Below are 16783 nucleotides of genomic sequence, written 5' to 3'. Positions count from 1 at the left end.
TTCTCATTGTATTGTTTTCCATGGGGGGAAATAACACTATTGTTTAAACAACCGGCTAGTCCTCATTTTCCTTCTCATTGTATTGTTTTCCATGGGGGGAAAATAACACTATTGTTTAAACAACCGGCTAGTCCTCATTTTCCTTCTCATTGTATTGTTTTCCATGGGGGGAAATAACACTATTGTTTAAACAACCGGCTAGTCCTCATTTTCCTTCTCATTGTATTGTTTTCCATGGGGGGGAAATAACACTATTGTTTAAACAACCGGCTAGTCCTCATTTTCCTTCTCATTGTATTGTTTTCCATGGGGGGGAAATAACACTATTGTTTAAACAACCGGCTAGTCCTCATTTTCCTTCTCATTGTATTGTTTTCCATGGGGGGGAAATAACACTATTGTTTAAACAACCGTCTAGTCCTCATTTTCCTTCTCATTGTATTGTTTTCCATGGGGGAAAATAACACTATTGTTTAAACAACCGGCTAGTCCTCATTTTCCTTCTCATTGTATTGTTTTCCATGGGGGGGAAATAACACTATTGTTTAAACAACCGGCTAGTCCTCATTTTCCTTCTCATTGTATTGTTTTCCATGGGGGGGAAATAACACTATTGTTTAAACAACCGGCTAGTCCTCATTTTCCTTCTCATTGTATTGTTTTCCATGGGGGGAAAATAACACTATTGTTTAAACAACCGGCTAGTCCTCATTTTCCTTCTCATTGTATTGTTTTCCATGGGGGGAAAATAACACTATTGTTTAAACAACCGGCTAGTCCTCATTTTCCTTCTCATTGTATTGTTTTACATGGGGGGAAAATAACACTATTGTTTAAACAACCGGCTAGTCCTCATTTTCCTTCTCATTGTATTGTTTTACATGGGGGGAAAATAACACTATTGTTTAAACAACCGGCTAGTCCTCATTTTCCTTCTCATTGTATTGTTTTACATGGGGGGGAAATAACATTATTGTTTAAAATATGAGGTGTTTATTCTGAACGAGTACTAACCTTTCTATACTCCATCATTGTGCCAAAGTAAGGTAGAGGTTTGGGACCAGGGATACCCATCTTAGTGAACACACCATAGGGCCAGTACCCATACCTGTACACACACACACACACACACACACACACACACACACACACACACACACACACACACACACACACACACACACACACACACACACACACACACACACACACACACACACACACACACACACACACACACACACACACACACACACAGACACAAACATGCACGCACGCACGCACGCACGCACGCACGCACGCACACACACACACACACACATACACACACAGACAGAAACTAGTAAAATGTTCTAGAGAAGTCAGATTAAGTATAGCATCCCTGTACATACCGATGTTATTCTGTATATAGTCATGTTATTCTGTATATACCGATGTTATTCTGTATATAGTCATGTTATTCTGTATATACCGATGTTATTCTGTATATAGTCATGTTATTCTGTATATACCGATGTTATTCTGTATATAGTCATGTTATTCTGTATATACCGATGTTATTCTGTATATAGTCATGTTATTCTGTATATACCGATGTTATTCTGTATATAGTCATGTTATTCTGTATATACCGATGTTATTCTGTATATAGTCATGTTATTCTGTATATACCGATGTTATTCTGTATATAGTCATGTTATTCTGTATATACCGATGTTATTCTGTATATAGTCATGTTATTCTGTATATACCGATGTTATTCTGTATATAGTCATGTTATTCTGTATATAACCATGATATTCTGTACATAGTCATGTTATTCTGTATATACCGATGTTATTCTGTATATAGTCATGTTATTCTGTATATACCGATGTTATTCTGTATATAGTCATGTTATTCTGTATATACCGATGTTATTCTGTATATAGTCATGTTATTCTGTATATACCGATGTTATTCTGTATATAGTCATGTTATTCTGTATATACCGATGTTATTCTGTATATAGTCATGTTATTCTGTATATACCGATGTTATTCTGTATATAGTCATGTTATTCTGTATATACCGATGTTATTCTGTATATAGTCATGTTATTCTGTATATAACCATGATATTCTGTACATAGTCATGTTATTCTGTATATACCGATGTTATTCTGTATATAGTCATGTTATTCTGTATATACCGATGTTATTCTGTATATAGTCATGTTATTCTGTATATACCGATGTTATTCTGTATATAGTCATGTTATTCTGTATATAACCATGATATTCTGTACATAGCCATGTTATTCTGTATTTAACCCTGTTAGTCTGTATATAGCCATGTTATTCTGTATATATCAATTGTATTCTGTATATTACCATGTTATTCTGTATATATCCATGTTATTCTGTATATAACCATGTTATTCTGTATATAACTATGTTATTTTGTATATAACCATGTTAATCTGTATATAACCATGTTAATCTGTATATTACCATGTTATTCTGTATATAGCCATGTTATTCTGTATATATCAATTGTATTCTGTATATTACCATGTTATTCTGTATATATCCATGTTATTCTGTATATAACCATGTTATTCTGTATATAACCATGTTAATCTGTATATAACCATGTTAATCTGTATATAACCATGTTAATCTGTACATAACCATGTTATTCTGTATATAGCCATGTTTTTCTTTATATAACCATGTTATTGTGTATATAACCATGTTATTCTGCATATATCCATGTTATCATTGTGTCAAACCCTGGTCTGTTTCACCTGTCCTTGTTGTTTTCTCCACCCCCTCCCTCCAGGTGTCGCTTGTTTCCCCCAGTGTATTTATCCCTGTGTTTCCTGTCTCTCTGTACCAGTGTATTTATCCCTGTGTTTCCTGTCTCTCTGTACCAGTGTATTTATCCCTGTGTTTCCTGTCTCTCTGTACCAGTGTATTTATCCCTGTGTTTCCTGTCTCTCTGTACCAGTGTATTTATCCCTGTGTTTCCTGTCTCTCTGTACCAGTGTATTTATCCCTGTGTTTCCTGTCTCTCTGGGCCAGTGTATTTATCCCTGTGTTTCCTGTCTCTCTGTACCAGTGTATTTATCCCTGTGTTTCCTGTCTCTCTGTACCAGTGTATTTATCCCTGTGTTTCCTGTCTCTCTGTACCAGTGTATTTATCCCTGTGTTTCCTGTCTCTCTGGGCCAGTGTATTTATCCCTGTGTTTCCTGTCTCTCTGTACCAGTGTATTTATCCCTGTGTTTCCTGTCTCTCTGTACCAGTGTATTTATCCCTTTGTTTCCTGTCTCTCTGGGCCAGTGTATTTATCCCTGTGTTTCCTGTCTCTCTGTACCAGTGTATTAATCGCTGTGTTTCCTGTCTCTCTGTACCAGTGTATTTATCCCTGTGTTTCCTGTCTCTCTGTACCAGTGTATTTATCCCTTTGTTTCCTGTCTCTCTGTACCAGTGTATTTATCCCTATGTTTCCTGTCTCTCTGTACCAGTGTATTCATCCCTGTGTTTCCTGTCTCTCTGTACCAGTGTATTTATCCCTGTGTTTCCTGTCTCTCTGTACCAGTGTATTTATCCCTGTGTTTCCTGTCTCTCTGTACCAGTGTATTTATCCCTGTGTTTCCTGTCTCTCTGTACCAGTGTATTTATCCCTGTGTTTCCTGTCTCTCTGGGCCAGTGTATTTATCCCTGTGTTTCCTGTCTCTCTGTACCAGTGTATTTATCCCTGTGTTTCCTGTCTCTCTGTACCAGTGTATTTATCCCTGTGTTTCCTGTCTCTCTGTACCAGTGTATTTATCCCTGTGTTTCCTGTCTCTCTGTACCAGTGTATTTATCCCTGTGTTTCCTGTCTCTCTGTACCAGTGTATTTATCCCTATGTTTCCTGTCTCTCTGTACCAGTGTATTTATCCCTGTGTTTCCTGTCTCTCTGTACCAGTGTATTTATCCCTGTGTTTCCTGTCTCTCTGTACCAGTGTATTAATCGCTGTGTTTCCCAACTCTCTGGATCAATGTATTTATCCCTGTGTTTCTTGTCTCTATGTGCCAGTTCGTCTTGTATGTCCAAGTCAACCAGCGGTTTTTCCCATTCTCCTGCTTATGCTCTTTCTCCTTTTTCCTAGTCCTCTCGATTTTGACCCTTGCCTGTTTCTGGACTCTGTACCTGACTGCCTGAACATTCTGCCAGCCTGCCACTCTGTACCTCCTGGACTCGTGCCCTTTTGCCTGTCCACAACCATTCTCTTGCCTACTTCTTTTTGAATTATTTAACATCTAAGACTCCAACCATCTGCCTCCTGTGTCCCCATCTGGGTCTCTAATTGATTTATGATACATTGTTGGGAAAGGAACCTTAAGTAAACATTTCACTGTTAGTCTACACCGGTTAATATTGACCATTTTCCAGAAGATCTGTGGCCATGATACATTTCAGGATAATCCGCAAGATGAGTGCACTCTTTATGTGGGTTTGGGTCATTAGACACCATTAGACATGCACCTGTCTGGGGAGTGGACATGGCTGTTTATTTTTGTTACACTGGTATGGTCTAATATATACTGTTGCTATGGTTACACCTCTTGTGATTTCACCAGAACATGGGTGTTCCGTTCAGAGGAGCCAGCAGGATGACATGTCTGGTTATTTCTATGGACTGTTGCTATGGTCCTACATGCATGCACCTGTCTTAGTCGAGAACATGTCTGGTTATTTACTATGGACTGTTGCCATGGTCCTACATGCATGCACCTGTCGTAGTCGAGAACATGTCTGTATTGTTTTCATGAACCAGCTTTTATTATGTCGTACTAAAAGTATATTTGAATTCACAGGCTCCGGTATTTGTGAAATATTATCGATTGAATATTTCCACGACATAAACTACGATGCATGTGACAAATAACATTTGATTTGAAGACCTTACACTACAATGAGGGTGATGAGGAGGGCCAGGAGGGTCCAGGTCTCAGCAGAGAAGTATGGCAGAAAACTCATCATCTTTCCTCCGGTTCGGCTCCCTGCTGCTTCTGAAAACAACGGTCCCGTTTTCTCTCAGGCTCGTTCGAGTTCACTTCTCCGATGGGCTGACAGGTTTTGAGTTGTTTTTTCTGTCCAGTTCTAGTGTGGTTCTTCTGTGCACGCGACAGATCTCTACTACCGACCGTTGCTCTTCTCCGTACTCTGTTTGAGACCGTGCAGGTTGCAAGGGATTATTGTATCCCGTCGGAAAAACACATGTGTGATGCTAGCTAGAATAAGGATGAGCCACAATGGAATTTGCAGTTCGCCTTCAAAATAAGGGTCCAATATTGAAACTGATGCAAACAGACATAAATAGTAATAATACCACATTTGGATTAGATAATGCTGAACAGGGTTGGAATGTTGTTATATGAATTAAACAAAAGACAATACGTAGTTAATTTGACACACAAAACATAGTTGAAGTAGCACTGTGGCTGTATCAGAATTGCATTGGGACATACTTCTATTGCACTGTACAGCGTCACCTCTGGATCTTGGGTCCATGAAATGTGAAGAGTTTACACAAATATTAGCATCGTAGCTCTTATTGCAGGACTTTGACTATGGGAAAATACTTCCCAAATCCATAAGTAAGGCTGTACATTTAAATATGAATGTTCAATAGGCACTAAAGGCTGAACTGGGAGGAATTACTTCACAATGTAGTAGCTCTATGTGAACTTTGCTTTGTGTGAACTTTGCTCTATGTGAACTTTGCTCGATTCTCTGCACTGTGTTTATAAATGCCGAAAGTACAAGAGCTGTAAAACGTGTAAAGTGGATAAATAGTTTGTAATGGGACCTGGGCTGTGTATTTACATCCAACGGCCACACAAGGGCGGTATTGGGATCTGAACAGAAACGTATGCAGATGACCAAGTCGTAACACTACAATTAGGCCAAGCTGATTTAAAATAGAAACACAGTATGTCTTGATAAATAACACAAATCAATCTATATTGATTGTTCTCATGTATATTTGTGTGTTTGTGTCTTACGTTTTGTCTTCTGAATGTTAATAAATACACAGACGACCTTGTTCATTAGTGTGATGATTTTTATTGGTTTGTGATGATTAAAGTTGAAGCAAAGCAGCTGCAGGGATCATCTCAACAGACAGTAAAGATTCTATTTTGGAATGACTGGACAGCAGAACCCCCAGAGGAACAGAATGAGAGTTCTACAGAACACCAGCTAGAGTTCTACATTCTAGGAGAATTCCAGCCACCAGCCAGTAGTGTGCAGGATCCAGACATGACATCATGCCATGGATTTAATACCTCCTGGTGTCTAACTTTAACAAGACATGTACCCCTAATGCATCCATAGTATTACTATCTTTCTTTCATCTGGTGGAAATGGGTTTCTGAGTCCTACTCAAACTGAGACCAGAATTAATTTATGATTGAACTGACTGAACTGAAATTCATCGTGAATGCAGTCCTATTATCATATTATATTAAGTAGCATATTGAATCCCAGCCTGAATATTCAGTATCCTATAACAGGGTCAGGACTGAATATTCAGTAGCCTATAGCAGGGTTAGGATAAGGACTGAATATTCAGTAGCCTATAGCAGGGTCAGGACTGAATATTCAGTAGCCGATCGATAGATAGATAGATAGTGAGGCGGTTGAACAAAAATGTTTCATGAGCTGAAATAAAAGATCCCAGAAATGTTCCATACGCACAAAAAGCCTGTTTCCCTAAAATGTTGTCCACAAATGTTTCCATCCTTGTTGGTGAGCATTTCATCCTTTGTCAAGATAGTCCATCCACCTGACAGGTGTGGCATACCAAGAAACTGATTAAACAGCATGATCATTACACAGGTGCACCTTGTCCTGGGGACAATAAAAGGCCACTCTAAAATGTGCAGTTTTGTCACACAACACATATCGCAATGCCACAGTCAGCAATTGGCATGCGGACTGCAGGAATGCAGGAATCCAGAGCTATTTCCAGAGAATTTAATGTTCATTTCTTTACCATAAGCCGCCTCCAACGTTATTTTAGAGAATTTGGCAGTACGTCCAACCGGCCTCACAAACGCAGACCACATGTAACCACACCAGCCCAGGATCATTAGCGGGGCGAGGAGTATTTCTGTCTGTAGTATAGCCCTTTTGTGTGTAGGGGGGAGAGAGGGGGAGAGAGAGAGAGAGAGAGAGAGAGAGAGAGAGAGAAGGGTACTCCAGGGTAGGGTGCTCCTGCATTCGGTCATGTTGTTGGAGAGGTGGCGGTGGTGTTGCTAGGGGTGTTGCTACGGGGCTCCAGCCTCAGTTTGATTGGTCGTTTTGGCATCAGCAGACCCTGGATGTCCATCTCTAACGGGATCTACAGAGAATAAAATAACAGAACTGAACCCTGGTTGTCCATCTCCAACGGGATCTACAGAGAATAACAGAACAGAACCCTGGTTGTCCATCTCCAACGGGATCTACAGAGAATAACAGAACAGAACCCTGGTTGTCCATCTCCATCATGATCTACAGAGAATAACAGACCAGAACCCTGGTTGTCCATCTCCAACAGGATCTACAGAGAATAACAGGCCATGTTAAAACAGGTGCTGACCATGTTAAAACAGACAGTGACCATGTTAAAACAGGCGGTGACCATGTTAAAACAGACGGTGACCATGTTAAAACAGGCGGTGCCCATGTTAAAACAGGCAGTGACCATGTTAAAACAGACGGTGACCATGTTAAAACAGGCGGTGCCCATGTTAAAACAGGCAGTGACCATGTTAAAACAGGTGGTGACCATGTTAAAACAGGCGGTGCCCATGTTAAAACAGGCGGTGCCCATGTTAAAACAGGTGTTGACCATGTTAAAACAGGTGGTGACCATGTTAAAACAGGCAGTGACCATGTTAAAACAGGTGGTGACCATGTTAAAACAGGCAGTGACCATGTTAAAACAGGCAGTGACCATGTTAAAACAGGTGGTGGCAAGTGCAGCCTCTATCTATGAATGATAGTGATGTTTGATGATGTCATATTCTGTCTGCTCAGGTGAGCGTCTCACCTCGGTCTCGTCGCAGACGGAGAAAGTGAAACTCTGGAGGATCTCGACCATGGCCAGTTTGATCATGATCAGGGCGAAGCGCATCCCGATACAGTTCCTGGGCCCCGCCCCAAACGGCATGTACGTGTACGGATCAATAGACTCCTTGTTCTCCTTACTGAACCTGGACAGGGAGAGGGCAGACACATTGCACATTGTGTTGTAGTTCATTTGTGGTTGTGGTTCAGACACATTACACATTGTGTTGTAGTTCATTTGTGGTTGTGGTTCAGACAAAAAGCACATTGCACTGAAGTACTATGATGCACTCTAGTTACGTGTAAGGCAAAATTTAGTAATGATCTTGTGTTTTTATTCTGGTTGTACTGTGGTTGTATTAAGGTTGTGTTATGGTTGTACTGTGGTTGTATTAAGGTTGTATTCTGGTTGTACTGTGGTTGTATTAAGGTTGTGTTATGGTAGTACTGTGGTTGTATTAAGGTTGTGTTATGGTTGGATTGTGGTTACGGTGCGGTCCAGTACCTCTCTGGTTTGAACTCCTCAGGGTCGGACCAGATTTCTGGGTCACGGTGGAGGGTCCACGTGGGAACCAGAACAACGCAGTCTTTGGGGATGACGATGCCGTTGATCTCCACCGTCTTCTTGGCGACCCTATCCAGTCGCGGGACGATGGGGTACAGTCTCAGAGACTCGTTCAACACACAGTCCAAATAGTCCATCTGCAGCAGAGCTTCGTACTGGATTGGAGCCTGCACCGTGGATACACACACATCAGTACCTCACCACATCTGGCACCGTGGTTACATACAAATCAGTACCTCACCACATCTGACACCGGGGTTACAAAAACATCAGTACCTCACCACATCTGGCACCGGGGTTACATACACATCAGTACCTCACCACATCTGGCACCGGGGTTACACACACATCAGTACCTCACCACATCTGGCACCGTGGTTACATACACATCAGTACCTCACCACATCTGGCACCGGGGTTACATACACATCAGTACCTCACCACATCTGGCACCGGGGTTACACACACATCAGTACCTCACCACATCTGGCACCGTGGATACACACACATCAGTACCTCACCACATCTGGCACCGTGGTTACATACACATCAGTACCTCACCACATCTGGCACCATGGTTACACACACATCAGTACCTCACCACATCTGGCACCGTGGTTACATACACATCAGTACCTCACCACATCTGGCACCGTGGTTACATACACATCAGTACCTCACCACATCTGGCACCGGGGTTACACACACATCAGTACCTCACCACATCTGGCACCGTGGTTACATACAAATCAGTACCTCACCACATCTGACACCGGGGTTACAAAAACATCAGTACCTCACCACATCTGGCACCGGGGTTACATACACATCAGTACCTCACCACATCTGGCACCGGGGTTACACACACATCAGTACCTCACCACATCTGGCACCGTGGTTACATACACATCAGTACCTCACCACATCTGGCACCGGGGTTACATACACATTAGTACCTCACCACATCTGGCACCGTGGTTACATACAAATCAGTACCTCACCACATCTGGCACCGTGGTTACATACACATCAGTACCTCACCACATTTGACACTGTGGTTACATACAAATCAGTACCTCACCACATCTGACACCGGGGTTACATACACATCACAATACCTTGTTGGGGAACACAGTATCTATCTCCTCCTGCAGTTTGGTCAGGGTGTGGGGGTTGGTTGCCAGGTTATAGGCCAGGAAACTCATAGTAGTGCTGCTGGTCTCGTAGCCACCGAAGATGAAGATCATGGCCTGAGACAAGATCTCATGATCAGTCAGTCCTGTAGAAGGAGAGAGGGAGAGGAGAGGAGAGTAGAGGAAAGGAGAGAAGGGGAGAGGAGAAGAGAAATAGAGAGAGAGACCATGAGAATAGTTTGTAACAGGTGTGTGTTTGGAACAGTAGACTACAGGTGTATGTTGTTAACAGGTGTGTGTTTGTAGCAGTCGGTTACAGGTGTGTGTTTGTAGCAGTCGGTTACAGGTGTGTGTTTGTAACAGTAGTTTACAGGTGTGTGTTTGTAACAGTAGTTTAAAGGTGTCTGTTTGAAACTGTAATTTACAGGTGTTTGTTTGTAACAGTAGTTTACAGGTGCGTGTTTGTAACAGTAGTTTCCAGGTTTGTGTTTGGCAGGTACCTTTAGTCTGTTCCTCTCCTGTCTTTGTGTCGTTGCCTTTCTGAGAGTCAATCATCAGTTGTAAGAAATCCACCCGATTCTGCGAGCAGAATGAATTTAGGTCAAATATGTCCAATCACAACCAACACAAACAGATTCTACTGGATCTGGTCCAATCACAACCAACACAAACAGATTCTAATTGATCTGGTCCAATCACAACCAACACAAACAGATTCTACTGGATCTGGTCCAATCACAACCAACACAAACAGATTCTAATTGATCTGGTCCAATCACAACCAACACAAACACATTCTACTGGATCTCATCCAATCACAACCAACACAAACAGATTCTAATATGAATGTAGATATTTGGGTCCCAATAATAGTGTTTTTAAATTTCAACATAATATCGATATGGACGTTTCATATTGGTGTCCATCACTAGTTACATTACATAGTTACATAGTTATATAATAAATAAATACAGAATATTACAATACAAATGTACAGATGAAAATATCAACATAACAATCAAATATAAATATAAAACATGTTTACAGTTGAGTTCCCAGTGTCACGTCCAGATTTGATCTTAGCCAGCGAGGCGTAAAAGAAGTCCAACACCGCAGTCGGGAAGAAAGAAAACTTCATCTTCTCCAAGATAGGACCAGTGAAGGGAAACAGCACTGGAGAAGGAGGAGAGAAGAGGAGGAGGGAGGAGGAAGGGAGGGAAGAGGAGAGGAGTGGAGGACGGGAGAGGAGAAGAGGAAGGGAGGAGGGGAGAGGTTGGGGAGGATGAGGAGAGGTGGAGACAAAATTTTATAAAAAGATATACAACTGCATTTGATTAAAAAGTACAACTTTGTGTCCTTGTGTCTGTGTGTGTGTGTGGTCTCACAGATTAGGAGGAACAGTGGGTTGAACAGATCAAACTTGATCATCTTCTTGACGTTGGAGACAAATGGGTCTGAAGGGTTGTTCAGAGAGTCCATGTCCACACTGAAGGCTGTGCTGGTGACCACGTCCATACTGTAGGGCCCAAAGAACCTGCAACACAACTACAATTACACACCTACTGACCACAACTACACAACTACTGACCACAACTACTGACCACAATTACTGACCACAGCTACTGACCACACAACTACTGACCACACAACTACTGACCACAACTACTGACCACACAACCACGCAACTACTGACCACACAACCACGCAACTACTGACCACAACCACACAACTACTGACCACAACTACACACCTACTGACCACAACTACTGACCACAACTACTGACCACAGCTACTGACCACACAACTACTGACCACACCTACTGACCACACCTACTGACCACACCTACTGACCACACCTACTGACCACACAACTACTGACCACACAACTACTGACCACAACGACACAACTACTGACCACACAACTGCCGACCACACAACTACTGACCACACAACTACTGACCACAACTACCGACCACACAACTAAATCAAATCAAATGTGTTTGTCACATGCGCCAAATACAACAGGTGTAGACATTACTGTGAAATGCTTACTTACAATGCAGTTCAAGAAATAGAGTTGAGAAAAATATTTACAAAATAAACTAAAGTAAAAAATATGTAAATAGTTTGGGTAGCCATTTGATTAATTGTTCAGCAGTCTTACGGCATGTGGCTGCGACAGAGCCTGGACTCGAACCAGGATCTCTAGTGGCACAGCTAGCACTGCGATGCCCGGGGGAGGCCCCGGGTGACTGGAGTCTTTGACAATTTTTGGGACCTTCCTCTGACACCACCTAGTATATAGGTCCTGGATGGCAGGAAGCTTTGCCCCAGTGATGTACTAGGCCGTACGCACTACGCTCTGTATCTCCTTACTGTCAGATAACGAGCAGTTGCCATACAAGGCGGTGATGCAACCGGACAGGATGCTCTCGATGGTGCAGCTGTAGAACCTTTTGAGGATCAGCCCCGGCGATGTGAATGGGGGGCGTGTTTGGTCCTCCTTTACCTGTAGTCCACGATCAGATACTTTGTCTTGCTCACATTGAGGGAGAGGTTGTTGTCTTGGCACCACACTGCCAGGTCTCTGAACTCCTCCCTATAGGCTGCCTCATCGTTGTCGGTGATCAGGCCTACCACTGTTTTGTCATCAGCAACCTTAATGATGGTGTTGGTGTCGTCCTTGGCCAGGCAGTCGTGGGTGAACTGGGAGTACAGGAGAGGACTAAGCACAACCCATGAGGGGCCCCCGTGTTGAGGATCAGTGTGGCAGACCTGGGGGCAGCCCGTCAGGAAGTCCAGGATCCAGTGGCAGAGGGAGGTGTTTAGTCCCAGGGTCTTTAGCTTAGTGATGAGCTTTGTGGGAACTATGGTGTTGAATGCTGAGCAGTAGTCAATGAACAGCATTTTCATGCATGTGTTGCTTTTGTCCAGGTGGGAAAGGGCAGTGTGGAGTGCAATAGAGATTGCATCATCTGTGGATCTGTTGGGGCGGTAGGTGAATTAGAGTGGGTGTAGCTTTTCCGGGATGATGGTGTTGATGTGAGCCATGACCAGCCTTTCAAAGCACTTCATGGCTACCGACGTGAGTGCTATGGATCTGTTGGGGCGGTATGCTAGTCATGTAGGCAGGTTACCTTCGCTTTCTTGGCCACAGGGACTATGGTGGTCTGCTTGAAACATGTAGGTATTTACAGACTCGGTCAGGGAGAGGTTGAAAATGTCAGTGAAGACACTTGCCAGTTGGTCCGCGCATGCCAAATGGAGGGCGAGGGAGAGCTTTGTATGCGTCTCTGTGTGTGGAGTAAAGGTAGTCTATAGTTTTTTTTCTCTGGTTGCACATGTGACATGGTGGTAGATATTAGATCAAACTGATTTAAGTTTCCCTGCATCAAAGTCCCCGGCCACTAGGAGCGCCGCTTCTGGATGAGCATTTTCTTGTTTACTTACTTATAGAATAGACGGCTATGAAAATTATAGATGAAAACTCTCTTGGTAGATAGTGTGGTCTACAGCTTATCATGAGGTACTCTACCTCAGGCCAAGAGTGTGCAAAGCTGTCATCAAGGCAAAGGGTGGCTACATGTGTGTGTGTTTTGTAATCAAGACTCAGAGGTGTAAGGTGAAAAGCCAGAGGTTAGGAATCAGGACTCACTCCTTCACTTCGATGGCCTGGTCTTTATCTGCCTGCTTCTTCATTCCATTCAACAGGTTAGCAGAGTGCTGCTTCATGATACCAAACATCTAGAGGAGAGAGAGAGAGACAGAGAGAGAGAATGAAGTAGAGAGAGAGGTAGAGCGAGAGAGGGAGAGAGAGAAAGGTAGAGAGGTAGAGAGACAGAGAGAAAAGGTAGAGACAGAGAGGTAGGGAGGTAGAGATGTAGAGATGTAAAGAATTAACAAAAAAACAGAGCAAACTAGAATGCTATTTGGCCCTAAACAGAGAGTACACAGTGGCAGAATACCTGACCACTGTGACTGACCCAAACTTAAGGTAAGCATTGACTATGTACAGACTCAGTGAGCATAGCCTTGCTATTGAGAAAGGTCGGCATAGGCAGACCTGGCTCTCAAGAGAAGACAGGCTATGTGCACACTGCCCACAGAAGGAGGTGGAAACTGAGCTGCACTTCCTAACCTCCCGCCCAATGTATGACTATATTAGGGACATATTTCCTTCAGATTACACAGATCCACAAAGAATTTGAAAACAAACACGATTTTGATAAACTCCCATATCCATTGGGACATAACGATGGTCATTATGGCCAAACAGTTTAATTTTGTTTAATCAGACCAGAGAACATTTCTCCAAAAGTACAATGTTTGTCCCCATGTGCAGTTGTAAACCGTAGTCTGGCATTTTTATGGCGGTTTTGGAGCAGTGGCTTCTTCCTTGCTGAGCAGCCTTTCAGGTTATGTCGATATAGGACTTTTTACTGTGGATGTAGATACTTTTGTACCTGTTTCCTCCAGCATCTTCACAAGGTCCTTTGCTGTTGTTCTGGGATTGATTTGCACTTTTTGCACCAAAGTACGTTCATCTCTAGGAGACAGAATGTGTCTCCTTCCTGAGCGGTATGACGGATGTGTGGTCCCATGGTGTTTATACTTGCATACTATTGTTTGTCCATATGAACGTGGTACCTTCAGGCGTTTGGAAATTGCTCCCAAGGATGAACCGGACTTGTGGAGGTCTAAAAATTTTTTTCGGAGGTCTTGGCTGATTTCTTTTGATTTTCCCATGATGTCAAGCAGGAAGGAAAGCCATGACATCATTTTCTGGAACATTCCAAGCTGTTTAATTAAAGGCACAGTCAACTTAGTGTATGTAAACTTCTGACCCACTGAATTTGTGATACAGTGAATTATAAGTGAAATTGTCTGTCTGTAAACAATTGTTGGAAAAATTACTTTTGTCATGCACAAGGTAGATGTCCTAACCGACTTGCCAAAACTATAGTTTGTCAACAATAAATTTGTGGAGTGGTTGAAAAACGAGTTTTAATGACTCCAAACTAAGTGTATGTAAACATCCGACTTCAACTGTATACAATTCCATGTATTCTACAGATTTGCTATCAACAAAATGTACATAATGTCTATACATCCCATCACATATAGGGAGGCAGGTAGCCTAGTGGTTAGGACATTGGACTAGTAACCAGAAGGTTGCTAGGACGAATCGCGGACCTGACAAGGTAAAAATCAGCTTTTCTGCCACCGAAAAAAGGCAGTTAACCCACTGTTCCTAGGCAGTCATTGTAAATAAGAATTAGTTCATGTTATTATATATATATATATATATATATATATATTTTTTTTTTTTTTTTTGGGGGGGGTTGGATCAGCTTAATCTTGCGGAAAGAATGTTGCTTCCAATGTAATTGTCTGCATCATTTCCAATCCCCCATATTTTTTGGGGTAAATATATATATCCATACACGCATGCATACATATACACATACTGTATATACATACACATACCTATATAGACATACATACTTTTTTAAAGAATATACCTTTATTATTATTATTATTCCCCGCACCCTACCACCGATCCCCCAATTGGAGTAAACTAATAAACACTTCTGCTTTTACCTTCAATTTATACATCTTATACCCATCTTACAGACACAGTCCACTTTACAATAGTTCTCTCTTATTTGTTCTTAGTCCTTCCTCTATTTCTGTTGTCCATCCAATTTTATTTCCACTTGTAACTGTGCTATTTCACAAAAGCTCCGCACCTATACACATTTCACAGATCCCGTATGCCCTACATTGTTTATCTTGTTATTAGTCCCACCCTTCAGTTCCACTCAACCCCTCCCATCTATCTTCCAACATCATCCATTTCGGATTTTTATTTGCATTATATTTTTCAACTGTGCTGTGATGCTTCACAAAAGACTTGAACCTTCCTATTCTCATAGCTTCTATAGATTGTAAATTAAAAATAAACATTTTTGCTAAAATAATTATTATATTATTGATTGATTGACTATGGCTTTTCAAATCCCCCAGTATTGCTATCTGTAGCGTTAGTTTTAGGCAAATGTTGCAATTCTTCAGCCATTCCTGGACCTGTGACCAAAAACGAGCTACATATGGACAATACCAAAATAAATGATCTAATGACTCTGCCTCCTCACAACAGAATCTGCAGAGCTGGGAAGATTGTATACCCCATATATATAACATTCTATTAGTTGCAAGAATTTTGTACAGTAATTTAAATTGAAAAATTCGAAGTTTTGAATCCGGCGTTGTTTTGCGTATCAATTCATAAACCATGTGCCATGGAATGGGTACATCGAAAATCTCTTCCCAACTATTTTGCAATTTATATGGCACAGCTGTCAGTTTTTTGGTCCTTAAATGAAATTTGTATATATTTTTATTTATCACACTTTTCTTTAACCATTTATGTTCTTTAATACAGGGCCGACATACAAGTTCCTTACTTTTTTCCCCTTCTACTTGCCTCTTCCATTTTTGTGGTAATGCTGCAATTAATTGGTTGTAATTTTGGGTAGAGCAGACATTTCCATATGTCTGTGTTAGCTGCATGTGTGACATAACTCCACCAGTCCTATTTATGACATCATTCACAAAAATTATACCTTTTTTAAACATTTCTTCAATAAATACAGTTTTTTTATCAATTACTATATTTGAATTTAACCACAATATTTGTTGTACTATTTGTTCCGTCCTTTCAGGTGGATTAAACTGAAATTGCAACCAACTTTCTAAGGCTTGTTTAAAAAATAAGGATATTTTGGAGATTATTTCCTTTTCAAACAACCGAAAGTGAGCAGGTGTAATCTGAATAAAGGGGAAAAGGCCCTTCTTGAATATAGGATGAGACATTCGTACCAATTTACTAGAGAACCAGTTTGGATTTAAGTATAACTTTTGTATGACTGATGCCTTTAGTGAGAGGTCTAATGCTTTAATATTTAATAATTTCTGCCCTCCGAATTCATATTCGT

At 41.5% G+C, this 16783-nt stretch overlaps 1 protein-coding gene across 4 annotated transcripts in view; it reads right to left on the bottom strand.

Annotated features, from left to right (window-relative positions):
• Positions 1 to 16783, bottom strand: part of LOC139568404 (cytochrome P450 3A27-like) — a 61223-nt gene that overhangs the window by 30447 nt on the left and 13993 nt on the right. The window contains exons 4-11 of one of the 4 annotated variants that reach the window (XM_071390197.1): positions 13441 to 13529; positions 11171 to 11319; positions 10831 to 10958; positions 10286 to 10364; positions 9771 to 9931; positions 8593 to 8819; positions 8071 to 8233; positions 6076 to 7377 (exon numbers count right to left, since the gene is read on the bottom strand). In XM_071390197.1, coding sequence (XP_071246298.1) covers positions 7261 to 7377; positions 8071 to 8233; positions 8593 to 8819; positions 9771 to 9931; positions 10286 to 10364; positions 10831 to 10958; positions 11171 to 11319; positions 13441 to 13529 — 1113 coding nt within the window. In that variant the 3' untranslated portion in view covers positions 6076 to 7260. Of the gene's footprint in view, positions 1 to 1014; positions 1109 to 4938; positions 5373 to 6075; positions 7378 to 8070; positions 8234 to 8592; positions 8820 to 9770; positions 9932 to 10285; positions 10365 to 10830; positions 10959 to 11170; positions 11320 to 13440; positions 13530 to 16783 lie in introns of those variants that run through there. The other 3 variants (XM_071390194.1, XM_071390195.1, XM_071390196.1) reach the window with 3 other exon arrangements.

Source organism: Salvelinus alpinus, chromosome 2, assembly GCF_045679555.1.
Source record: "Salvelinus alpinus chromosome 2, SLU_Salpinus.1, whole genome shotgun sequence".
NCBI lineage: Eukaryota > Metazoa > Chordata > Actinopteri > Salmoniformes > Salmonidae > Salvelinus > Salvelinus alpinus.
The sequence above is the reverse complement of the archived record's forward strand: the minus strand, read 5'-3'. Positions and strand labels throughout refer to the sequence as shown.